This window comes from Phyllobates terribilis, unplaced genomic scaffold (assembly GCF_046119375.1).
Source record: "Phyllobates terribilis strain yellow unplaced genomic scaffold, ASM4611937v1 Scaffold_7__3_contigs__length_470593459, whole genome shotgun sequence".
Lineage (NCBI taxonomy): Eukaryota > Metazoa > Chordata > Amphibia > Anura > Dendrobatidae > Phyllobates > Phyllobates terribilis.
In genome coordinates, this window is record NW_027362767.1 from 3,357,961 (window position 1) to 3,378,069 (window position 20,109).

Sequence of the window (20,109 nt, forward strand, 5' to 3'; positions counted from 1 at the left end):
ATATTAATGTCACTTTTCTGGTGAGGTGCCCATACTTATGCACCTGTCAAATTTTGTTTGAATGCAGATTGCACATTTTCTGTTAGTACAATAAACCTCATTTCAAGGCAGAAACATTACTGTGTCCAACAGTTATTACATAGATCAAACTGAAATAGCTGTTGCAAAAACACCAATTTTTATAAAACATTAAGCTTAAGATTAATAGGGGTGCCCAAACTTTTTCATATAACTGTAGATCCCTCTGTGTGTAATGACTCTATATAATAGATCCCTCTGTGTGTAATGACTCTATATAATAGATCCCTCTGTGTGTAATGACTCTATATAATAGATCCCTCTGTGTGTAATGACTCTATATAATAGATCCCTCTGTGTGTAATGACTCTATATAATAGATCCCTCTGCGTTTAATGACTCTATATAATAGATCCCTCTGCGTGTAATGACTCTATATAATAGATCCCTCTGTGTGTAATGACTATATAATATAAGAGTTTCACTTTTTGTATTGAAGAACTGAAATAAATTAACTTTTTTATTTATTTAGTTTTTTGATGATATTCTAATTTAGTGAGAAGCACTTGTATATTCTGATATGAAGAAATCGGCCACGGTCACCGAATATGAGAATTAGTCAGAATTCTAGAAATGTCGGCCGGAGAGAAGTGTCCAGGCGTCTGTGGATGGGGGCAGCCGTGGTGGTGCCGTTAGCTTGGATGCTGCCCTGCACATATACAGTATCCTCATCCTCTCATATATGTACAGTGGTGTGAAAAAGTGTTTGCCCCCTTCCTGATTTCTTATTCTCTGTCACTTAAATATTTCAGATCATAAAACAAATGTAAATATTAGAGAAAGATAACACAAGTAACCACAAAATGCAGTTTTTAAATGAAGATCTTTATTATTAAGGAAAAATGAAATCCAAACCTACAGGGCCCTGTGTGATAGTGATCACCCCCCCCCCCCCACCTTAAAAAATTAATTAACTGTGGTTAATCACATCTTTGGTAAGCGGAGTTCAATTTCCCTAGCCACACACAGGCCTGATTACTGCCACACCTGTTCTCAATCAAGAAATTATTTAAATTGGACCTGCCTGACAAAGTGAAGTAGAGCAAAAGATCCTCAAAAGCTAGACATCATGCTGCGATTCTAAGAAATTCAGGAACACCATACCAACAGTAAAATATGGTGGTGGTAGAGTGATGGTCTGGGGCTGTTTTTATAAGTGACAAACATGTGAAAGAATAAGAAATCAGGAAGGGGGCAAACACTTTTTCACACCACTGTATATGCAGTGTGCATCAGAGCGCTGGTAAAGTCTATAGAGGAAAAGAAAATGGCGCCGCCTCCTGACAACAATAGTAGTAAAAATGTCACAGAAGAATGACATGTACGGGTCTTGAAGGGGCTTTCTTGTCATACCATGAGAATAATCACCCATCCACAGGATAGATCATTGATATTAGATCCGGGGGTCCGACACCAGACGCCCCAACAATCAACTGATATTTAATTCAGCAGCCTATTCTTCTGATCGGAGCTGTGTGCAATGCTCTGCGGAAGTTCTGCAGCTCTGATCAAAGTGTTTATATCTTGTGGGCACTACAGCCAATAACAGTTGATTAGTGGAGGCGCCATGAGTGAGACCGCCACCGATCTCACACTGATGAACTATGGGTAGCTGATCAATACAGTTTCTCTTCATCCCTCCTCCTTTCCAGAACTCTATCCTCTTCTCCTATTTCTCTCTGGGACTTTTCATCCCCTTCTCCTCCTCCTTCTCCTCCTGCTCCTCCTCTCTGGCAGTCTTTATCGCCTTCACCCCCTCTCCAGGACTCTTTATCCCCTTCTCCTCCTCTTCTCTGGGTCTTTCCATCCTTCTCTTCCTCCTTTCCATGACTCTTTATTCCCTTCTCCTCCTCCTCCTCTTTGGCACTTTTCATCCTCTTCTCCTCCTCTCTGGGACTTTTCATCCTTCTTCTCCTTATTTCCATGACTCTTTATCTCCTTCTCCTCCTCCTCTCTGGGTCTTTCTATTCTTCTCCTTCTCCTTTCCATGACTCTTTATTCCCATATCCTCCTTGGCACTTTTCATCCTCTTCTTCTCCTCTCTGGGGGTTTTCATCCTTCTCCTCTTCCTTTCCATGACTCTTTATCCACCTTCTCCTCTATCTTTGGGACTTTTCATCCTCGTCTCCTCCTCCTCTCTGGGAGCTTTCATCCTCTCCTCCTCTGGGACTTTTTATCCCCTTCTCCTCCTCCTTCTCTGGGCCTTTTTATCCTCGTCTCCTCCTCTTCTCTGGGTCTTTTCATCCCCTTCTCCTCCTCCTCTCTGGGTCTTTTCATCCCCTTCTCCTCCTCCTCTCTGGGACCCTTCATGCCCTTCTCCTCCTCCTCTGGGACTTTTTATCCTCATCTCCTCCTTTCTGGGAACTTTCATCCTCTCCTCCTCCTCTGGGACTTTTCATCTCCTTCTCCTCCTCCTCTCTGCAACCCTTCATGCCCTTCTCCTCCTCCTCTGGGACTTTTTATCCCCTTCTCCTCCTCTCTGGGACTTTTTATCCCCTTCTCCTCCTCCTCTCTGGGACTTTTCATCCCCTTCTCCTCCTCCTCTCTGGGACTTTTCATCCCCTTCTCCTCCTCCTCTCTGGGACTTTTCATCCCCTTCTCCTCCTCCTCTGGGACTTTTTATCCCCTTCTCCTCCTCTCTGGGACTTTTTATCCCCTTCTCCTTCTCCTCCTCCTCTCTGGAACTTTTCATCCCCTTCTCCTCCTCCTCTCTGGGACTTTTTATCCCCTTCTCCTTCTCCTCCTCCTCTCTGGGACTTTTCATCCCCTTCTCCTTCTCCTCCTCCTCTCTGGGACTTTTCATCCCCTTCTTCTCCTCCTCTCTGGGAGCTTCCATCCTCTTGTCTGACGTTTTCCTTCTGTACCTGGGTCTGCACTTGCACGTCTTGCTGGCAGCTGTTTTATCATCATATGAGTAATATCTGAGGACTGTGTTAGGAGCAGAGACGTTTGGGTCAGTGGAGCTGCTGTGAGCCGCTTGTCTCTTTCCTCGCAGATGACTGCATTAAGACGCTCATGTTTTCGGTGACACTGGGAATATGGGTTACTCGTGTCCCCCGCCGGCGTAATGTGAAATCTCTGGGAAATGTGGCTGAATTATTTATTTGTGCAGATTTGCTGCGAGTGTGGATCTGTCAGCAGCAGGCGCTGGATGCCGGGGGCCCGATGCTGCAGTCAGCAGACTCCGCTGACTCCTGATTAGTAGGACGTCGTCTACACGGGAACATAACAAATCATGTACAAAAGGTGCGGAAACAACCCCGTCCCGGACCCCCTGACCCAGACCAACCCCGGCCCAGCTCCCCCCAGCCCAGACCCCGGCTCAGATCCCCCCGGCCCAGACCCCGGCTCAGATCCCCCAGCTCAGATCCCCCCAGCCCAGACCCCAGCTCGGATCCCCCAGCCCAGACCCCCGGCTCAAATCCCCCCAGCACAGGCACCTGGCCGGGACCCACTGACCCAGACCAACCCTGGCCCGGATCGCCCAGCCCAGACCCCGGCCCGGATCCCCCAATTCAGACCCCTGCTCAGATCCCCCAGCCCAGACCCCGGCTCGGATCCCCCAGCCCAGACCCCTGCTCGGATCCCCCAGCCCAGACCCCTGCTCGGATCCCCCAGCCCAGACCCCAGTTCGGATCCCCCAGCCCAGACCCCAGTTCGGATCCCCCAGCCCAGACCCCAGTTCGGATCCCCCAGCCCAGACCCCAGTTCGGAACCCCCAGCCCAGACCCCTGCTCGGATCCCCCAACCCAGACCCCTGCTCGGATCCCCCAGCCCAGACCCCTGCTCGGATCCCCCAGCCCAGACCCCTGCTCGGATCCCCCAGCCCAGACCCCTGCTCGGATCCCCCAGCCCAGACCCCTGCTCGGATCCCCCAACCCAGACCCCGGCTTGGATCCCCCAACCCAGACCCCTGCTCGGATCCCCCAACCCAGACCCCGGCTTGGATCCCCCAGCCCAGACCCCTTCTCGGACTGCAGGGGATGAGATTACTGGGGATTTTATTCTGGTTGGAAAATCCAAAATTGGGGCTAATCCTGTGCCCTCGGCCTCCTGTCATTGCTGATGAGAATTTCCTCCTGGGACGTTTCCAACGTTTCTTATGTAGCACAATCAGTAGATGAATCTGTACCTTCTTAAAGGGCCAGAAACATAATATAGAGATAATGAAACATCCTCACCGCTATAAGAGGCTGATATCAGTCACATATGATGTAATGTCTGGAGGTTATATCAGTACTGGAGCGTTATAAGAGGCTGATATCAGTCACATATGGTGTAATGTCTGGAGGTTATATCAGTGCTGGAGCGTTATAAGAGGCTGATATCAGTCACATATGATGTAATGTCTGGAGGTTATATCAGTACTGGAGCATTATAAGAGGCTGATATCAGTCACATGGTGTAATATCTGGAGGTTATATCAGTACTGGAGTGTTATAAGAGGCTGATATCAGTCACATATGGTATAATGTCTGGAGGTTATATCAGTACTGGAGCGTTATAAGAGGCTGATATCAATCACATATGGTGTAATGTCTGGAGGTTATATCAGTGCTGGAGCGTTATAAGAAGGGCTGATATCAGTCACATATGGTGTAATGTCTGGAGGTTATATCAGTACTGGAGCGTTATAAGAGGAGCTGATATCAGTCACATATGATGTAATGTCTGGAGGTTATATCAGTACTGGAGCGTTATAAGAGGAGCTGATATCAGTCACATATGATGTAATGTCTGGAGGTTATATCAGTAATGGAGCGTTATAAGAGGCTGATATCAGTCACATATGGTGTAATGTCTGGAGGTTATATCAGTGCTGGAGCTTTATAAGAGGCTGATATCAGTCACATATGATGTAATGTCTGGAGGTTATATCAGTACTGGAGCATTATAAGAGGCTGATATCAGTCACATATGGTGTAATGTCTGGAGGTTATATCAGTACTGGAGCATTATAAGAGGAGCTGATATCAGTCACATATGGTGTAATGTCTGGAGGTTATATCAGTACTGGAGCGTTATAAGAGGCTGATATCAGTCACATATGGTATAATGTCTGGAGGTTATATCAGTATTGGAGCGTTATAAGAGGCTGATATCAGTCACATATGATGTAATGTCTGGAGGTTATATCAGTACTGGAGCGTTATAAGAGGAGCTGATATCAGTCACATATGATGTAATGTCTGGAGGTTATATCAGTACTGGAGCGTTATAAAAGGGACTGATATCAGTCACATATGATGTAATGTCTGGAGGTTATATCAGTACTGGAGCGTTATAACAGACTGATATCAGTCACATATGGTGTAATGTCTGGAGGTTATATCAGTACTGGAGCGTTATAAAAGGGACTGATATCAGTCACATATGATGTAATGTCTGGAGGTTATATCAGTACTGGAGCGTTATAACAGGCTGATATCAGTCACATTTGGTGTAATGTCTGGAGGTTATATGAGTACTGGAGCGTTATAAGAGGCTGATATCAGTCACATATGGTGTAATGTCTGGAGGTTATATCAGTACTGGAGCGTTATAAGAGGAGCTGATATCAGTCACATATGGTCTAATGTCTGGAGGTTATATCAGTACCGGAGCATTATAAGAGGAGCTGATATCAGTCACATGTGGTGTAATGTCTGGAGGTCATATCAGTACTGGAGCGTTATAAGAGACTGATATCAGTCACATATGGTGTAATGTCTGGGGGTTATATCAGTACTGGAGCGTTATAAGAGGGGCTGATATCAGTCACATATGGTGTAATGTCTGGAGGTTATATCAGTACTGGAACGTTATAAGAGGGGCTGATATCAGTCACATATGATGTAATGTCTGGGGGTTATATCAGTACTGGAGCGTTATAAGAGGGGCTGATATCAGTCACATATGGTGTAATGTCTGGAGGTTATATCAGTACTGGAGCGTTATAAGAGGCTGATATCAGTCACATATGATGTAATGTCTGGAGGTTATATCAGTACTGGAGCGTTATAAGAGGGACTGATATCAGTCACATATGACGTAATGTCTGGAGGTTATATCAGTACTGGAGCATTATAAGAGGAGCTGATATCAGTCACATATGATGTAATGTCTGGAGGTTATATCAGTACTGGAGCGTTATAACAGGCTGATATCAGTCACATATGGTGTAATGTCTGGTGGTTATATCACTACTGGAGCGTTATAAGAGGGGCTGATATCAGTCACATAGGATGTAATGTCTGGAGGTTATATCAGTACTGGAGCGTTATAAGAGGGTCTGATATCAGTCACATATGGTGTAATGTCTGGAGGTTATATCAGTGCTGGAGCGTTATAAGAGGCTGATATCAGTCACATATGGTGTAATGTCTGGAGGTTATATCAATACTGGAGCGTTATAAGAGGCTGATATCAGTCACATATGGTGTAATGTCTGGAGGTTATATCAGTACTGGAGCGTTATAAGAGGCTGTTATCAGTCACATATGGTGTAATGTCTGGAGGTTATATCAGTACTGGAGCGTTATAAGAGACTGATATCAGTCACATGATGTAATGTCTGGAGGTTATATCAGTACTGGAGCGTTATAAGAGGCTGATATCAGTCACATATGGTGTAATGTCTGGAGGTTATATCAGTACTGGAGCGTTATAAGAGGCTGATATCAGTCACATATGGTGTAATGTCTGGAGGTTATATCAGTACTGGAGCGTTATAAGAGGCTGATATCAGTTACATATGATGTAATGTCTGGAGGTTATATCAGTACTGGAGCGTTATAAGAGGCTGATATCAGTCACATATGATGTAATGTCTGGAGGTTATATCAGTGCTGGAGCGTTATAAGAGGCTGATATCAGTCACAAATGGTGTAATGTCTGGAGTTTATATCAGTACTGGAGCGTTATAAGAGGCTGATATCAGTCACATATGATGTAATGTCTGGAGTTTATATCAGTACTGGAGCGTTATAAGAGGCTGATATCAGTCACATATGATGTAATGTCTGGAGGTTATATCAGTACTGGAGCGTTATAAGAGGAGCTGATATCAGTCACATATGATGTAATGTCTGGAGGTTATATCAGTGCTGGAGCGTTATAAGAGGAGCTGATATCAGTCACATATGGTGTAATGTCTGGAGTTTATATCAGTACTGAAGCGTTATAAGAGGCTGATATCAGTCACATATGATGTAATGTCTGGAGTTTATATCAGTACTGGAGCGTTATAAGAGGCTGATATCAGTCACATATGGTGTAATGTTTGGAGGTTATATCAGTACTGGAGCTTTATAAGAGGCTGATATCAGTTACATATGGTGTAATGTCTGGAGGTTATATCAGTACTGGAGCGTTATAAGAGGCTGATATCAGGCACATATGATGTAATGTCTGGAGTTTATATCAGTACTGGAGCGTTATTAGAGGCTGATATCAGTCACATATGGTGTAATGTCTGGAGGTTATATCAGTACTGGAGCGTTATAAGAGGCTGATATCAGTCACATATGGTGTAATGTCTGGAGGTTATATCAGTACTGGAGCGTTATAAGAGGCTGATATCAGTCACATATGGTGTAATGTCTGGAGGTTATATCAGTACTGGAGCGTTATAAGAGGCTGATATCAGTTACATATGATGTAATGTCTGGAGGTTATATCAGTACTGGAGCGTTATAAGAGGCTGATATCAGTCACATATGATGTAATGTCTGGAGGTTATATCAGTGCTGGAGCGTTATAAGAGGCTGATATCAGTCACAAATGGTGTAATGTCTGGAGTTTATATCAGTACTGGACCGTTATAAGAGGCTGATATCAGTCACATATGATGTAATGTCTGGAGTTTATATCAGTACTGGAGCGTTATAAGAGGCTGATATCAGTCACATATGATGTAATGTCTGGAGGTTATATCAGTACTGGAGCGTTATAAGAGGAGCTGATATCAGTCACATATGATGTAATGTCTGGAGGTTATATCAGTGCTGGAGCGTTATAAGAGGAGCTGATATCAGTCACATATGGTGTAATGTCTGGAGTTTATATCAGTACTGAAGCGTTATAAGAGGCTGATATCAGTCACATATGATGTAATGTCTGGAGTTTATATCAGTACTGGAGCGTTATAAGAGGCTGATATCAGTCACATATGGTGTAATGTTTGGAGGTTATATCAGTACTGGAGCTTTATAAGAGGTTGATATCAGTTACATATGGTGTAATGTCTGGAGGTTATATCAGTACTGGAGCGTTATAAGAGGCTGATATCAGGCACATATGATGTAATGTCTGGAGTTTATATCAGTACTGGAGCGTTATTAGAGGCTGATATCAGTCACATATGGTGTAATGTCTGGAGGTTATATCAGTACTGGAGCGTTATAAGAGGCTGATATCAGTCACATATGGTGTAATGTTTGGAGGTTATATCAGTACTGGAGCGTTATAAGAGGAGCTGATATCAGTCACATATGGTGTAATGTCTGGAGGTTATATCAGTACTGGAGCGTTATAAGAGGCTGATATCAGTCACATATGGTGTAATGTCTGGAGGTTATATCAGTACTGGAGTGTTATAAGAGGCTGATATCAGTCACATATGGTGTAATGTCTGGAGTTTATATCAGTACTGGAGCGTTATAAGAGGCTGATTTCAGTCACATATGGTGTAATGTCTGGAGGTTGTATCAGTATTGGAGCGTTATAAGAGGGGCTGATATCAGTCACCTATGGTGTAATGTCTGGAGGTTATATCAGTACTGGAGCGTTATAAGAGTCTGATATCAGTCACATATGGTGTAATGTCTGGGGGATATATCAGTACTGGAGCATTATAAGAGGCTGATATCAGTCACATATGGTGTAATGTCTGGAGTTTATATCAGTACTGGAGCGTTATAAGAGGCTGATATCAGTCACATATGGTGTAATGTCTGGAGGTTGTATCAGTATTGGAGCGTTATAAGAGGGGCTGATATCAGTCACCTATGATGTAATGTCTGGGGGTTATATCAGTACTGGAGCATTATAAGAGGCTGATATCAGTCGCATATGATGTAATGTCTGGAGGTTATATCAGTACTGGAGCTTTATAAGAGGCTGATATCAGTCACATATGATGTAATGTCTGGAGGTTATATCAGTGCTGGAGCGTTATAAGAGGCTGATATCAGTCACATATGGTGTAATGTCTGGAGGTTATATCAATACTGGAGCGTTATAAGAGGCTGATATCAGTCACATATGGTGTAATGTCTGGAGGTTATATCAGTACTGGAGCGTTATAAGAGGCTGATATCAGTCACATATGATGTAATGTCTGGAGGTTATATCAGTACTGGAGCGTTATAAGAGGCTGTTATCAGTCACATATGGTGTAATGTCTGGAGGTTATATCAGTACTGGAGCGTTATAAGAGACTGATATCAGTCACATATGATGTCATGTCTGGAGGTTATATCAGTACTGGAGTGTTATAAGAGGGGCTGATATCAGTCACATATGGTGTAATGTCTGGAGGTTATATCAGTACTGGAGCGTTATAAGAGGCTGATATCAGTCACATATGGTGTAATGTCTGGAGGTTATATCAGTACTGGAGCGTTATAAGAGGCTGATATCAGTCACATATGATGTAATGTCTGGAAGTTATATCAGTACTGGAGCGTTATAAGAGGCTGATATCAGTCACATATGATGTAATGTCTGGAGGTTATATCAGTGCTGGAGCGTTATAAGAGGCTGATATCAGTCACATATGGTGTAATGTCTGGAGTTTATATCAGTACTGGAGCGTTATAAGAGGCTGATATCAGTCACATATGATGTAATGTCTGGAGTTTATATCAGTACTGGAGCGTTATAAGAGGCTGATATCAGTCACATATGATGTAATGTCTGGAGGTTATATCAGTACTGGAGCGTTATAAGAGGAGCTGATATCAGTCACATATGATGTAATGTCTGGAGGTTATATCTGCTGGAGCGTTATAAGAGGAGCTGATATCAGTCACATATGGTGTAATGTCTGGAGTTTATATCAGTACTGGAGCGTTATAAGAGGCTGATATCAGTCACATATGATGTAATGTCTGGAGTTTATATCAGTACTGGAGCGTTATAAGAGGCTGATATCAGGCACATATGATGTAATGTCTGGAGTTTATATCAGTACTGGAGCGTTATTAGAGGCTGATATCAGTCACATATGGTGTAATGTCTGGAGGTTTTATCAGTATTGGAGCGTTATAAGAGGGGCTGATATCAGTCACCTATGATGTAATGTCTGGAGATTATATCAGTACTGGAGCGTTATAAGAGGCTGATATCAGTCACATATGATGTAATGTCTGGGGGTTATATCAGTACTGGAGCGTTATAAGAGGCTGATATCAGTCACATATGATGTAATGTCTGGAGGTTATATCAGTACTGGAGTGTTATAAGAGGCTGATATCAGTCACATATGATGTAATGTCTGGAGGTTATATCAGTACTGGAGTGTTATAAGAGGAGATGATATCAGTCACATATGATGTAATGTCTGGAGGTTATATCAGTACTGGAGCGTTATAAGAGGCTGATATCAGTCACATATGATGTAATGTCTGGAGGTTATATCAGTACTGGAGCGTTATAAGAGGCTGATATCAGTCACATATGATGTAATGTCTGGAGGTTATATCAGTACTGGAGCGTTATAAGAGGGGCTGATATCAGTCACATATGATGTAATGTCTGGAGGTTATATCAGTACTGGAGTGTTATAAGAGGAGATGATATCAGTCACATATGATGTAATGTCTGGAGGTTATATCAGTACTGGAGCGTTATAAGAGGCTGATATCAGTCACATATGATGTAATGTCTGGAGGTTATATCAGTACTGGAGTGTTATAAGAGGAGATGATATCAGTCACATATGATGTAATGTCTGGAGGTTATATCAGTACTGGAGCGTTATAAGAGGCTGTTATCAGTCACATATGGTGTAATGTCTGGAGGTTATATCAGTACTGGAGCGTTATAAGAGACTGATATCACTCACATATGATGTCATGTCTGGAGGTTATATCAGTACTGGAGTGTTATAAGAGGGGCTGATATCAGTCACATATGGTGTAATGTCTGGAGGTTATATCAGTACTGGAGCGTTATAAGAGGCTGATATCAGTCACATATGGTGTAATGTCTGGAGGTTATATCAGTACTGGAGCGTTATAAGAGGCTGATATCAGTCACATATGATGTAATGTCTGGAGGTTATATCAGTGCTGGAGCGTTATAAGAGGCTGATATCAGTCACATATGGTGTAATGTCTGGAGTTTATATCAGTACTGGAGCGTTATAAGAGGCTGATATCAGTCACATATGATGTAATGTCTGGAGTTTATATCAGTACTGGAGCGTTATAAGAGGCTGATATCAGTCACATATGATGTAATGTCTGGAGGTTATATCAGTACTGGAGCGTTATAAGAGGAGCTGATATCAGTCACATATGATGTAATGTCTGGAGGTTATATCTGCTGGAGCGTTATAAGAGGAGCTGATATCAGTCACATATGGTGTAATGTCTGGAGTTTATATCAGTACTGGAGCGTTATAAGAGGCTGATATCAGTCACATATGATGTAATGTCTGGAGTTTATATCAGTACTGGAGCGTTATAAGAGGCTGATATCAGGCACATATGATGTAATGTCTGGAGTTTATATCAGTACTGGAGCGTTATTAGAGGCTGATATCAGTCACATATGGTGTAATGTCTGGTGGTTTTATCAGTATTGGAGCGTTATAAGAGGGGCTGATATCAGTCACCTATGATGTAATGTCTGGAGATTATATCAGTACTGGAGCGTTATAAGAGGCTGATATCAGTCACATATGATGTAATGTCTGGGGGTTATATCAGTACTGGAGCGTTATAAGAGGCTGATATCAGTCACATATGATGTAATGTCTGGAGGTTATATCAGTACTGGAGTGTTATAAGAGGCTGATATCAGTCACATATGATGTAATGTCTGGAGGTTATATCAGTACTGGAGTGTTATAAGAGGAGATGATATCAGTCACATATGATGTAATGTCTGGAGGTTATATCAGTACTGGAGCGTTATAAGAGGCTGATATCAGTCACATATGATGTAATGTCTGGAGGTTATATCAGTACTGGAGCGTTATAAGAGGCTGATATCAGTCACATATGATGTAATGTCTGGAGGTTATATCAGTACTGGAGCGTTATAAGAGGGGCTGATATCAGTCACATATGATGTAATGTCTGGAGGTTATATCAGTACTGGAGTGTTATAAGAGGAGATGATATCAGTCACATATGATGTAATGTCTGGAGGTTATATCAGTACTGGAGCGTTATAAGAGGCTGATATCAGTCACATATGATGTAATGTCTGGAGGTTATATCAGTACTGGAGTGTTATAAGAGGAGATGATATCAGTCACATATGATGTAATGTCTGGAGGTTATATCAGTACTGGAGCGTTATAAGAGGCTGTTATCAGTCACATATGGTGTAATGTCTGGAGGTTATATCAGTACTGGAGCGTTATAAGAGACTGATATCACTCACATATGATGTCATGTCTGGAGGTTATATCAGTACTGGAGTGTTATAAGAGGGGCTGATATCAGTCACATATGGTGTAATGTCTGGAGGTTATATCAGTACTGGAGCGTTATAAGAGGCTGATATCAGTCACATATGGTGTAATGTCTGGAGGTTATATCAGTACTGGAGCGTTATAAGAGGCTGATATCAGTCACATATGATGTAATGTCTGGAGGTTATATCAGTGCTGGAGCGTTATAAGAGGCTGATATCAGTCACATATGGTGTAATGTCTGGAGTTTATATCAGTACTGGAGCGTTATAAGAGGCTGATATCAGTCACATATGATGTAATGTCTGGAGTTTATATCAGTACTGGAGCGTTATAAGAGGCTGATATCAGTCACATATGATGTAATGTCTGGAGGTTATATCAGTACTGGAGCGTTATAAGAGGAGCTGATATCAGTCACATATGATGTAATGTCTGGAGGTTATATCTGCTGGAGCGTTATAAGAGGAGCTGATATCAGTCACATATGGTGTAATGTCTGGAGTTTATATCAGTACTGGAGCGTTATAAGAGGCTGATATCAGTCACATATGATGTAATGTCTGGAGTTTATATCAGTACTGGAGCGTTATAAGAGGCTGATATCAGGCACATATGATGTAATGTCTGGAGTTTATATCAGTACTGGAGCGTTATTAGAGGCTGATATCAGTCACATATGGTGTAATGTCTGGTGGTTTTATCAGTATTGGAGCGTTATAAGAGGGGCTGATATCAGTCACCTATGATGTAATGTCTGGAGATTATATCAGTACTGGAGCGTTATAAGAGGCTGATATCAGTCACATATGATGTCATGTCTGGGGGTTATATCAGTACTGGAGCGTTATAAGAGGCTGATATCAGTCACATATGATGTAATGTCTGGAGGTTATATCAGTACTGGAGTGTTATAAGAGGCTGATATCAGTCACATATGATGTAATGTCTGGAGGTTATATCAGTACTGGAGTGTTATAAGAGGAGATGATATCAGTCACATATGATGTAATGTCTGGAGGTTATATCAGTACTGGAGCGTTATAAGAGGCTGATATCAGTCACATATGATGTAATGTCTGGAGGTTATATCAGTACTGGAGCTTTATAAGAGGCTGTTATCAGTCACATATGATGTAATGTCTGGAGGTTATATCAGTACTGGAGCGTTATAAGAGGGGCTGATATCAGTCATATATGATGTAATGTCTGGAGGTTATATCAGTACTGGAGTGTTATAAGAGGAGATGATATCAGTCACATATGATGTAATGTCTGGAGGTTATATCAGTACTGGAGCGTTATAAGAGGCTGATATCAGTCACATATGATGTAATGTCTGGAGGTTATATCAGTACTGGAGCGTTATAAGAGGAGATGATATCAGTCACATATGATGTAATGTCTGGAGGTTGTATCAGTATTGGAGCGTTATAAGAGGAGATGATATCAGTCACATATGATGTAATGTCTGGAGGTTATATCAGTACTGGAGAGTTATAAGAGGCTGATATCAGTCACATATGATGTAATGTCTGGAGGTTATATCAGTACTGGAGTGTTATAAGAGGGGCTGATATCAGTCACATATGGTGTAATGTCTGTAGGTTATATCAGTACTGGAGCGTTATAAGAGGCTGATATCAGTCACATATAGTGTAATGTCTGGAGGTTATATCAGTGCTGGAGTGTTATAAGAGGCTGATATCAGTCACATATGATGTAATGTCTGGAGGTTATATCAGTACTGGAGCGTTATAAGAGGAGCTGATATCAGTCACATATGATGTAATGTCTGGAGGTTATATCAGTGCTGGAGCGTTATAAGAGGCTGATATCAGTCACATATGGTGTAATGTCTGGAGGTTATATCAGTACTGGAGTATTATAAGAGGCTGATATCAGTCACATATGGTGTAATGTCTGGAGGTTATATCAGTACTGGAGCATTATAAGAGGCTGATATCAGTCACATATGATGTAATGTCTGGAGGTTATATCAGTGCTGGAGCGTTATAAGAGGCTGATATCAGTCACATATGGTGTAATGTCTGGAGGTTATATCAGTACTGGAGCATTATAAGAGGCTGATATCAGTCACATATGATGTAATGTCTGGAGGTTATATCAGTACTAGAGCATTATAAGAGGCTGATATCAGTCACATATGGTGTAATGTCTGGGGGTTATATCAGTACTGGAGCGTTATAAGAGGGGCTGATATCAGTACCATATGGTGTAATGTCTGGAGGTTATATCAGTACTGGAGCGTTATAAGAGGCTGATATCAGTCACATATGGTGTAATGTCTGGAGGTTATATCAGTACTGGAGTGTTATAAGAGGCTGATATCAGTCAGATATGATGTAATGTCTGGAGGTTATATCAGTACTGGAGCGTTATAAGAGGAGATGATATCAGTCACATATGATGTAATGTCTGGAGGTTGTATCAGTATTGGAGCGTTATAAGAGGAGATGATATCAGTCACATATGATGTAATGTCTGGAGGTTATATCAGTACTGGAGAGTTATAAGAGGCTGATATCAGTCACCTATGATGTAATGTCTGGAGGTTATATCAGTACTGGAGTGTTATAAGAGGGGCTGATATCAGTCACATATGGTGTAATGTCTGTAGGTTATATCAGTACTGGAGCGTTATAAGAGGCTGATATCAGTCACATATGATGTAATGTCTGGAGGTTATATCAGTACTGGAGCGTTATAAGAGGAGCTGATATCAGTCACATATGATGTAATGTCTGGAGGTTATATCAGTACTGGAGCGTTATAAGAGGCTGATATCAGTCACATATGATGTAATGTCTGGAGGTTATATCAGTACTGGAGTATTATAAGAGGCTGATATCAGTCACATATGGTGTAATGTCTGGAGGTTATATCAGTACTGGATAGTTATAAGAGGCTGATATCAGTCACATATGGTGTAATGTCTGGAGGTTATATCAGTGCTGGAGCGTTATAAGAGGCTGATATCAGTCACATATGATATAATGTCTGGAGGTTATATCAGTGCTGGAGCGTTATAAGAGGCTGATATCAGTCACATATGGTGTAATGTCTGGAGGTTATATCAGTACTGGAGCATTATAAGAGGCTGATATCAGTCACATATGATGTAATGTCTGGAGGTTATATCAGTACTGGAGCATTATAAGAGGCTGATATCAGTCACATATGATGTAATGTCTGGAGGTTATATCAGTACTGGAGCGTTATAAGAGGAGCTGATATCAGTCATATATGATGTAATGTCTGGAGGTTATATCAGTACTGGAGCTTTATAAGAGGGGCTGATATCAGTCATATATGATGTAATGTCTGGAGGTTATATCAGTACCGGAGCGTTATAAGAGGAGCTGATATCAGTCACATATGATGTAATGTCTGGAGGTTATATCAGTACTGGAGCGTTATAAGAGGAGCTGATATCAGTCACATATGGTGTAAAGTCTGGAGGTTATATCAGTACTGGAGCGTTATAAGAGGGGCTGATATCAGTCATATATGAGGTAATGTCTGGAGGTTATATCAGTACTGGAGCATTATAAGAGGCTGATATCAGTCACATATGATGTAATGTCTGGAGGTTATATCAGTACTGGAGCGTTATAAGAGGAGATGATATCAGTCACATATGATGTAATGTCTGGAGGTTATATCAGTGCTGGAGCGTTATAAGAGGAGCTGATATCAGTCACATATGATGTAATGTCTGGAGGTTATATCAGTGCTGGAGCGTTATAAGAGGCTGATATCAGTCACATATGATGTAATGTCTGGAGGTTATATCAGTGCTGGAGCGTTATAAGAGGCTGATATCAGTCACATATGGTGTAATGTCTGGAGGTTATATCAGTACTGGAGCATTATAAGAGGCTGATATCAGTCACATATGATGTAATGTCTGGAGGTTATATCAGTACTGGAGCGTTATAAGAGGCTGATATCAGTCACATATGGTGTAATGTCTGGAGGTTATATCAGTGCTGGAGCGTTATAAGAGGCTGATATCAGTCACATATGATGTAATGTCTGGAGGTTATATCAGTACTGGAGTGTTATAAGAGGGGCTGATATCAGTCACATATGGTGTAATGTCTGGAGGTTATATCAGTGCTGGAGTGTTATAAGAGGCTGATATCAGTCACATATGGTGTAATGTCTGGAGGTTATATCAGTATTGGAGCGTTATAAGAGGGGCTGATATCAGTCACATATGGTGTAATGTCTGGAGGTTATATCAGTATTGGAGTGTTATAAGAGGGGCTGATAATAGTATAATAGATTGTAGTCTCCTGTCTTACAGTCTCCTCCCCCAGTAATGGCTGATGACAGGGAGTAATAGATAGTGAGGACTTATCTGGGCATGTGTGGGGGTGGGGGTGGTAGTCTGGTGGTCCCCAGTTGCGGGTCCTCTGCTCAGTGTGTATGTTGCTGGCTCTGGTGATTTCTGGTCACTGACACTTTTCTCCTTCCCGCAGGTCTGGCTGTTGGAGACTGGAGCAGATCTTCCATAGAGCGAGGAGCCTCCACTGAGAAGAGGCCGACGTCCGACCTTCAGGACAAGCACTGTGCCAAACTTCTGCCCAGAGTCACCAGCGTCCTCCTCGGAAGGAAAGGTCGTGATCCCTGAGTGCAGTATCAATGGCCGGCGGCGGAGGCTGTGGAGGACCGCTGCACCTCTAGCCGCGTGGAGCGCTCTTCTTGCCCAGCGGCTGGACACAAGCACATTAAATGCGGAGATTTGCACTCCTTTTTTGCTTTTGCACCTCTAGTTTTAGCCTTTTATTTTCTCTGAACCAGAGATGGGCCTGTGGACAGTACTCTGGCCCATGGACTGGGTGTCGTTTTTAAAGTCGTGGATTGTCTTTGCACTTGGGCTTTCCATGCAGATCGCTGTGTCCCGGTCCTGCCCCACCGTGTGCCGCTGCGACCGGAACTTTGTGTACTGTAACGAGCGGAGTTTGACCTCAGTGCCTCTTGGGATTCCGGAGGGTGTAACAGTTCTCTACCTCCACAATAACCAAATTAACAATGCTGGATTCCCTGCAGAACTGCACAACGTCCAGTCAGTGCACACTGTCTATCTGTACGGCAACCAACTGGACGAGTTCCCCATGAACCTTCCCAAGAATGTCAAAGTGCTCCACCTTCAGGAGAACAACATCCAGACCATCTCCAGGGTGGCGCTCGCCCAGCTGTTAAAACTGGAAGAGCTGCATCTAGATGATAACTCCATCTCTACAGTTGGAGTGGAGGATGGAGCCTTCCGGGAAGCAATCAGCCTAAAACTGCTCTTCCTCTCCAAGAACCACCTGAGCAGTGTGCCCGTTGGACTTCCATTTGGTCTCCAAGAGTTGAGGTTGGATGAGAACCGTATTGCCCGCATTTCCGAACAAGCCTTCCAAAACCTGACCGGCCTAGAACGGCTCATCCTAGACGGCAATCTCCTCACCAACAAGGGCATTGCCGATGGCACCTTCAGCCACTTACCCAAACTGAAAGAGTTCTCCATGGTACGTAATTCCCTCACCAGTCCTCCCACCGATCTCCAGGGCACCTACTTGGTAAAGTTGAACCTGCAGGACAACCAAATCAACCACATCCCCGTGTCAGCATTTGCCAAACTGCACAAGCTCGAGAGATTGGATATATCCAACAATCGACTCCAATTATTGGTCAAAGGCGTCTTCGATAACTTGACGAATCTGAAACAGTTGACTGCGAGGAACAATCCTTGGTTTTGTGACTGCAGTATCCGATGGGTGACCGAATGGCTCAAATCTCTTCCAGCTGCTATTAATGTTCGTGCGTTCATGTGCCAGGGGCCGGAGCATTTCCGGGGCATGGCGGTGAGGGAGCTCAATGTCAATCTCCTCTCTTGCCCGACCACCACTCCTGGATTACTTCCTGTTACCCAACCTCCTCCCACCATGGCTCTGACCACCATCCCCACAACAGTCTTCATCCCTACGCCCACCACAACACCTACAGTCCCAACACCAACCCCTACACCAGAACCCACTACTGTGCCTGAGCCGGAGATAGTGGTGATTGAGAAGGTTACACCACCTCTCCGAGAACGTCTCCTGCTCTCCATCAGTTTTATAAATGACACGAGCGTGCAGGTCAGCTGGTTGTCCTTCGTTAGCGTAGTGTCCTACAAGCTGACGTGGGTCAAAATGGGGCACAGCCTGGTGGAGGGGGTTGTGCATGAGCGCATAGTCAGCGGTGAAAAGCAACACTTGAGTTTATTAAACCTAGAACCCAAGTCCACATACCGGATTTGTCTGGTTCCCTTGGACGCTTTTAATAACTACCGTGCAAGTGAAGAGACCGTCTGCACCGAGGCCACCACCAAAGCTTCCCTGCTCAAAAACGGGAGCAACAGCCCCTCCAGCCACGAGCAGACTACGCAGAGCATAGGCTCACCGTTTCTCCTGGCCGGGCTCATTGGGGGGGCAGTCATTATTGTACTTGTAGTCCTCCTCAGCATCTTCTGCTGGCATATGCACAAAAAGGGTCGCTACACATCTCAGAAATGGAAATACAACCGCGGTCGCCGGAAAGATGACTACTGCGAGGCGGGAACCAAGAAGGACAACTCAATCCTGGAGATGACGGAAACCAGCTTCCAGATAGTCTCCTTAAACAATGACCAGCTCCTTAAAGGAGGTTTCAGACTGCAGCCCATTTACGCCCCAAATGGGGGCATCACTTACACAGACTGCCACATCCCCAACAACCTGCGGTACTGCAACAACAGCAGCGTTCCAGATCTGGAGCATTGTCACACGTGATGGCGTGACCCCCCACCCCCGGGGCTCCGGCACGGATCGGACTGAGCAGACGTTGCAGCACAGCAGAGCGGATCGCCGGCCCAGAGATCCATTTACATTTGATAAATGTTAGCGAGATGCGTTTGTGCATCGCCAGTCTCTGTAATTTATACGGTGTACTATATAATGGAATTTAAAACAAAAAAAGTGCTATCTTTTCTATTTCCAGGTCACTGCAAACAGTTTTGTAACTCTTTGCTTTTTAAATCTTTAAAATTGCTGAAGTACTGTACAGGGTTGTACAATAAGAACCCGTTTGCCATGATTCCCGCAGGATTGTGTCTGGATTTGTTATCGCCGTCGCAGCTCGGGGTTCAGGGGGGGCGACACCTCTCTGTGCAACTCGGCTTGTCTTACAGTGTGCCGAATTATAGTCTCATCCAGAGCTGCACTCACAATTCATCTAGGTTCATATTTTATATCGCCCCCATGTCGGCTGCTTTGTACAGATCATGTTCTGCTGTCATGCATTGTGGGAGATGGAATTCCCATAATGCACTACTGCATCACAATACTGCAAGGTTACAGGCAGCCACA

The 20,109-nt window shown here is 43.3% G+C and overlaps 1 protein-coding gene across 1 annotated transcript in view; it reads left to right on the plus strand.

Annotated features, from left to right (window-relative positions):
• FLRT2 (fibronectin leucine rich transmembrane protein 2) overlaps positions 1-19,825 on the plus strand; it is a 125,889-nt gene extending 106,064 nt beyond the window's left edge. Inside the window, exon 2 of the mRNA XM_073638082.1 lies at positions 17,215-19,825. Coding sequence (XP_073494183.1) covers positions 17,539-19,533 — 1,995 coding nt within the window. The 5' untranslated portion in view covers positions 17,215-17,538 and the 3' untranslated portion in view covers positions 19,534-19,825. The remainder of the gene's footprint in view (positions 1-17,214) is intronic.
• Positions 19,826-20,109: the final 284 nt, after the last annotated feature.